The sequence below is a fragment of the Maniola jurtina genome, chromosome 20 (genome assembly GCF_905333055.1).
Source record: "Maniola jurtina chromosome 20, ilManJurt1.1, whole genome shotgun sequence".
Classification (NCBI taxonomy): Eukaryota; Metazoa; Arthropoda; class Insecta; order Lepidoptera; family Nymphalidae; genus Maniola; species Maniola jurtina.
Genome location: NC_060048.1, coordinates 936,858 through 944,203, shown reverse-complemented (window position 1 = coordinate 944,203; position 7,346 = coordinate 936,858). Strand labels below are relative to the sequence as shown.

The following is a 7,346-nucleotide window of genomic DNA, read 5'->3' as shown; positions in this document are numbered from 1 at the left end:
AAAAAAAGTTCTGTATCTTTTACGTTTGAAAGAAAGAAGAATATATTTTCGTTTTGAAAGTTTGGCCCACCTATACATATCTATGCCCACCTACCACCCGATAAAATTACTTAAAAATTTGGTTATCCTGGAACATCTTATACTTGAGCATTAAAGCCTCAAGTATAGGAATAAACTTTGTCACCAAAGAAGGATTTCGTGCCGTGAAATTCTTCTTTGTCGAGACTCTACGGAGTAAATACCCCAATTATTGTTCAGACTTTACCGGACACCCTGTAGTATTGGTACATCTGACAAATTGCGTAGTGTAGTCCCTTGTTCAGGCGCGTAAAGGAGTATAGGCCAATATGTATGCAAGTCAGGCCCCCGCCAAAGCCATTCGTGCCCGACCAGCGCTGAACCGACCGAATCATGTCGATGGAATTTATGTTCGCTCTGTATGATATACTATGAATATGTAAAATTGAGGGTTCTAGGAATTTGATTGTTTAAAAATGCTCGCATTTTGTCGTTATATGATACATATTGATTTTGAAAGAGCCACCCCATGATACATTAGGGATACAATCAATCATTTCAATCATCAATCAATATTTAATAATAGAATCAATAAATATTTATTTTATTTGCTGAAATCTTGCAGATTAGCATAGATATCTAAGTCTGTTTGAAGACTATCTAGGTATGCTCGCTGAGTAGGGTTGTTTTCGTTACCTATGGATATAATAGGTATGCACGCTCCCCTATGTTAATCGCTTTTACTGTACTTTTATTAACCGCATCGGCAAATTCTTTTGCGCAGAAAAGCGCGACCTAACGCAGCCTAAAACCGAATGTACACCAATGAAATATAGACCTTATTGTTTTACGTTAAGATTTTAAATACAACAACAGAAATTCATGCTACCTCGCACATAATTCGCGCGTACTTTACAAAACATGGCGCGTCAGCAACAACCAATAGCGGACGGCCGCGCATTATGATTGGCTAAGATATTTTCGCGCCATTCAAAAATAAGTTTTCTGCGTAAGTATACCGACGTAACCAGGGGGTAGGTAACTTATAAAAGTAGTAGTGTCATATGAATAGATAGTGGTAAGTAGCACTATAAATCTTATAATTCTACCTTTAGGCCTTTACCTACAATTTATAAACCAGATAGTCAGATCTGAATAATCTTACTGAATCGTGGTGACTTTGAATTGCCATTTGGCAAATGCTCAGGCGTTGAAGAGTCAGGTTTATAATAATGTTCCTGATACTTTACTGAGAATCAAGTAAATAATGGTTTCGATTGCATATCTCGATACTGCCCCAAAGATTTATGCTTTCGTAATTCGTTCTACTCGTATGTAGAATTACCAATAAGGTCATATTCAAATCCCTGCATCTGTTTAGATACCTACTATAACTGAATACAACTTCTAGACAAAGCAACTGCCTTGTGATTTGCTCACTCAGCGTCTAACACTGAATGATAACGACAGAGCTCATTTGACATTTAATTTCAATTCATTGACGGTTTTCTATGAAAAAATATTTTAATATCCCTCAGTGAAGCAGCAATGTAGAACCATTATTATGAGCTTGGTGACTGTTGTTAAGTGTTAGACACTGACTTCGAGGCGAATCATCCTACACGCACATTTTATGTTTAACTATGTATGTTGGATTCACAAATAAAACAACAATTAGTTCATTCATTTATAATAGAGGTAGGTACCTACGTACTAAACAGTCGCCGAAAGCAAACCAATCTAAATCGATCGGTTCGAGTAGTCCACGCGGACAAAGTCGCGGGCATTAACTAGTCTAAATATATAAAAGGAAAAGGTGACTAAGAGACTAATTTATTATATTTATCAATGCACAGCTGTGGCTTAAACCACATGAGTAAAGGTAGCTCAAACTACGGACGGGTTGGGCTGGGTATGCAGATAGCTAAATTATAATGTAGACATCAACTTATTATACTGTATTATAATGTAGACAACTAAGAAAGGAGTTTTGAAAATTCTACTCTTAGTTAAAATAGGGTTTTGTTATGTGTAGTCCATGCAGACGAAGTCGCGGGCATAAGCTAACTTTATTTTATAACTTTGAACGTAAGATGAAACGTCTCTTACAAATCAATGTGAGCTTGTGGCTTGTGCTTCGTCTCTGTTGGCGTTTGCTGGCGCGCGTGTGGTGCCTCTTTGGAGTGTTTTTTTTTTTTTGTTAAAAGTGGCCGGTTTTTGTGTTTTACTGGTGTTTTTTGGTGGTGGAACTGACTGGGAAGCGCTCTAAAGGGGCGCCGCGCGTGTGGCGGTGGGCATCGGTACAGACGAAGCCCATACTTTTATAGTTTCCCTAACTTATAAATAGCTACAAACCTGACATTGGCTCATCTATGTAAAGCCAGGCGAGAGAAAAAAAAATCAATGTGACTTTGACGTTTAAAATGTCAATGTCAGTTGAATGAAATTAAGCGATCGTAGGGTGTTGTTTGTTTTGATTTTTCTTTGTCTATAAAAAGTTCCTAAGTTAATAAAATCATGCAGGATTTTACGAGTATACTGAACATAATATTCATCATCAGTGGTGGCGTACTGACCTTCGTGATCCTGTTCATATTCGCCAAGCGACAAATAACAAGGTTCGCCCTTCGGTCTAGAAGAGGACCTCACGTTCCAATAGGAACAGCTGCGAAAAAGGTATAATATGAACATTGTTGTAACAGTCTTTCTCTATTTAGGAAATTACCGCCCACTGCTAGGCAAACTCCACAGTTCTTTATTTACAGATAGGTAAACTGTGCAGGCCCATTGATTGCTTCTTTTTAAAGCAGCTGGTCATGAACATTTATTTGGGTTCGATGCCCATTTGCACCTTTCTTTCCCCATTTGGGCTTATTATTCCTTGGCCATATTTCCCCAATATATACCGTCTTTGGCTTGGCTTTGTTTTCCAATTCTGCTATTAAAATCGCCCATGATGTTTTTGTAGTAGGACTGTATGGTTTCATTTGGGTTTGTATAGAAATCATCTTTGAACCACTATAGCCACAGCAGAATGCTAGAGCATCTGTCTTAATAGTCTAGTGATTAAGGTATCCCTCACCTATTCAGGAAGTCAGAGGTTCAATACTGGACATGCACCTCTAATTTTTCGGAATTATATGCAGTTTAAGCAACTAGGTATCACTTGCTTAATAGGGAACGACAACATTGTGAGGAAACTTGCCTGCGTATAAATCCAACCATTGCAATTATTACAATGTGACAGTAACTCAATGTTTCCATCCCAGATTTAACAAATGTTTTATTTGTAGTGCTTGAAGAAAGAAATAGAGAGGCGCATAGAAGCAGTCCCGCGCATAGTGTTTGAGCCCCGACTGCTGAGCACGGAGCCCTCACATTACATCCTGGAGCCCCAGCAGCCCTACCACTACCGGTTCAGGGCTGTGGACGATGTTAAAACACTTGGTAATATATGACAGGCATTATGCATAACTGAGATTCCTAGTGTAACGGTGTGGGAGGGTGTGATGACGTGACCTGAGAGCTCAGTGATTGGTTAACTTGTGAGAACTGTCACCCTCCCGCACTGCTCACTACTGCAGACTATTCAGTCATGTGCTCCCATAGTAATATAATATTTATTTGATCTTAGTAATAGACGTGAAGGTAGCATCACGTTATATTCTATGAGGGTATTATGAAAATAGGTTAGTACACTATAGGTAATTTTCCAATTTTCTGAGACAAGGTGCATGTTAATTTGAATGAGTGCCAATAAAGAAACGAATCGAAAGTGTTCTTTCTGTGCTTTAGTGGCTTTATTATATGATAACACTGTTGTGTTATCATTCGATTTTACTCACACAGTCTAACCTGAATATAGTGTGAGTGAGACAATGATTAGCACTGCTTCATTACCATTGTTTTCTTTATTTGTACTAATATTATTGTTATCTTGTAGAAGAGGAGATAGCTCGTCAGGACCCTGGCCTCCGACGCCATCCGCGGGAGTCTCTCCGGGCGTTCCTGTTGTCATCACTGGCGGCGCCGCTCGATGGTCGCGGTCAGAAGCTCGTGCATCAGTTCTGTGACGCGTACGAGTCCGCGAGGCACCACCCTGCTGAGTTCGGCGAGGACGAGTATAGGGCATACACTCGACTGCTGCTCAAGTTGTTGGACGCGTGAGTATCTACTATCTCTGAAGCTACTACATCAGTTCTGTAACGCGTATGAGTCCGCGAGGCACCACCCTGGTGAGTTCGGCAAGGATGAGCAGAGACGTCGGGAGAGTTTCCATCCTCTTATCGTGTACAGGTAAAACCCTTTCATATGATACCCCAGTATCTTACTTTGAAATCACTAATTATGAATACATTTTAATTTTTTTTTTTGTGATGTAACAACAAATTCACGATTTTCGGATTTTTCTTTTACTTGTACTATAAGACCTACCTACTGGTCAAACATGATTCTAGGTCAACGAAAAGTACCCTATATCCCTACAGGTTTTCTTGACTGACAAGACACTTGACAGACATACAGACAGACACACATCAAAATGATCCTATAAGGGTTCTGTTTTTTCTTTTAAGGTATGAAACCCTAAAAAGGTATTATATATATAGGTTAGGTATTATAATATTTGTGGTTTAATTCCAGTGCTCGCTTATTGAAGAGTGTGTCATGTGTGGGCGCAGCGGGCGCTCGGAGCTCGCCGCAGCGCCGCGCGCCGCGCCTGCTCGACCCCGCTAGACTACGGCCCGCGACTCGCCCCGCCAACCATTACACTGCTTTGGAGGTAATTATACTAAACAGCACGGCATATGATCATACGACATATGATCTAGTATACTTGCGCACGTGTCCACTCGTCCACCTGCTCTAATGGATTGGTGTGTGTGTGCACTGTGTAGGCTGTACAGAGACCAACCAATGCAGTTAATAATGGTGTCATTAGTTACGGGACTCCAAAACACTAATATGGCAACATATTATGAGATGTAATTTGTTTAATGAAAAAGTAATTTCTCAACATACCAACTACTTACATATCATGGAAAGCTCATAATTTCATGCAAAAAAAATCAGAATTTAAAAAAAAAATTCATATGAAATATTTTATCATTGTTGCAAGTTATGGAAGTCTAAAACTTGATTGTTGTTCACAGAACATGCCCATAGAAGCTAAAATGGAGGACGAAGTACTCAGGATCCCAGTGCGGAGCCCCACCGAGCCGCTGGTGAAGGCGCCGGCCGACGAAACGGCACTCTGAGCGCGCGCCCCGCGCCAACCCGCGCAGACTCTGTAGCAAGCTACGCTCACATGTGCTGTCATCTCGATAGGTGACCAGTGTTAAAGTGAAGTGAATTTAGTGACATGTGATAGAACAGTGTGTTTGCCAGGAATCACATATTATATGGATCCAAGATATGATTGCTAACTGTAGCTAACCTCAGTGATCGTATACAAACTGTATGTGTAAATGATGTGAAGTCATCCGGATCAGCCTCACTAATGGGTGTTCCACAAGGCTCTATCTTAGGTCCCTTCATGTTTTTGGTATATATAAACGATTTACCATATTTCGTCCAAAATACTTGCGATATTGTACTATTTGCTGATGATACGTCATTGATTTTTAAAGTCGATAGAAATTATAATAATTTTGACGATGTAAATAGAACCATATCGCAGGTTACTCATTGGTTTACTGTTAATAATTTGCTTTTAAATGCAAAGAAAACTAAGTGTGTCGAATTCGCATTGCCCAATACTAAGACGGCAAATGATTTTAATTTAATGGTAAATAATGATATGTTGAAAGTACAAGAAACTACCGTGTTCCTGGGGATAACTTTAGATGCAAAGCTTCAATGGAACGCCCATATATCAACACTTGCTGGTAAACTCAGCTCTGCTGCTTACGCTGTTAGAAAGATTCGACAGATAACTGATGTGGAAACTGCAAAAATTGTATATTTTGCCTATTTTCACAGTATTATGTCTTACGGAATCTTGCTATGGGGTAAAGCGGCAGATATTGGAAAAATTTTCGTTTTACAAAAAAGGGCAATACGCGCAATCTATAATTTAAAACCGCGCGATTCCCTACGAGAGAAATTTAAGGAAATAGGTATTCTTACAGTAGCTTCTCAATATATTTACGCTAATATAATTTTTGTACGACAAAACATTCATAGTTACAAAAAAATCGGTGATTTCCACGACCGGCAAACTAGAAACCGTGATAGGCTCGCATATCCTACGCTCCGCCTCAGGAAAGTTGGAAAATCGTTTGTGGGAATGAGTGTAATATTTTATAATAAAATTCCACAATCAATTTTAGACTTGCCTTTACACAAGTTTAAAAAATCTATTAAAAGTATGCTCCTGAAAAAAGCTTATTATACAATCGAAGATTATGTAAATGACAAAAAAGCTTGGATTTGATGCGCTCCAGCAATACACGGCGCTGCAATTGCTTGTATACAGTATGGCATATTATTGTAAATTGTACATTTGAAAAGAGCAACCGCCGAGTTTCTTGCTGGTTCTTCTCGGTAGGAACAGCATTCCGAACCAGTGGTAGATTATTTTGACGATTCAAAAGCACTTGTAAAAGTTTAATTGAATAAAAATAATTTGAGTTTGAGTTTGAGTAGACTTCATAAGAAAGCTCAGTCACACAGCGAGTGATGGAGAGAGCAATTTTTTGGAGTTTCTCTACATGATCGAATTAGAAATGATTACATCATAGAAGAACCGGATAATCAATACAGCTCAACAAGTTGACAATGGGCAGGGCAGTTTGAAAAACCGATAGATTTAGGGTCCCAATTTGGCGACCTCACAAAAGATAGCTCAGTGTTGGAAGACTCCCCTATTGCTGAAATGGCTGGTCAGATGAGCTAAAAGAACTACGTGTGATTTGCCCTGAAAGGACTGAATACTTAATTTTTATAATAATAGTATGTTTCGGTACCTCGGTTCCAAAGTTCAATAAGTCTGAAATTCAGCAAGTTTGAGATAAGTATGAGTAATGGTTCCTCAATAGATTACCCATATCTCCAAAGAGAAAAAAACGATGGGTGAATAAGAAAATGAGTCCCTTGTAATAAAAAAAAAAAAAAACAGTTTATATTTTTTAAAAAAACCTTTGAATTTATTAAATTTTTTTTGGCTGCGTTATGTGCATTAAGATGGGCCTAAAAAAATTCATGTATTTCGTTTAACTTTATGATTATCTCTTAAGAACTCTTTCTGAATTGTTACAGTTTGGAACTGAGGAAATTCTGTAAATAGTTGAAATAAAATCCAATTATTATTATTATTAATACTTTATTTA

The 7,346-nt window shown here is 38.6% G+C and overlaps 1 protein-coding gene across 1 annotated transcript; it reads left to right on the top strand.

Annotated features, from left to right (window-relative positions):
- The first annotated feature begins 2,443 nt into the window (after nucleotides 1-2,443).
- LOC123875421 (protein C1orf43 homolog) lies at nucleotides 2,444-7,143 on the top strand. Its single transcript, XM_045921236.1, has 6 exons — nucleotides 2,444-2,694; nucleotides 3,312-3,465; nucleotides 3,962-4,181; nucleotides 4,660-4,798; nucleotides 5,169-5,462; nucleotides 6,674-7,143. The coding sequence occupies exons 1-5, from the start codon at nucleotides 2,536-2,538 to the stop codon at nucleotides 5,271-5,273; spliced, it is 777 nt and encodes a 258-aa protein (XP_045777192.1). The 5' UTR covers nucleotides 2,444-2,535; the 3' UTR covers nucleotides 5,274-5,462; nucleotides 6,674-7,143.
- Nucleotides 7,144-7,346: the final 203 nt, after the last annotated feature.

Bases quoted from the DNA above. Each gene is read 5' to 3' on its own strand.
- LOC123875421 (XM_045921236.1), top strand. From the start codon at position 2,536: ATGCAGGATTTTACGAGTATACTGAACATAATATTCATCATCAGTGGT. The intron at 2,695-3,311 runs GTATAATATGAA...TTTTATTTGTAG, and splicing joins TAGGAACAGCTGCGAAAAAG to TGCTTGAAGAAAGAAATAGA. The intron at 4,182-4,659 runs GTGAGTATCTAC...GTTTAATTCCAG, and splicing joins CTGCTCAAGTTGTTGGACGC to TGCTCGCTTATTGAAGAGTG.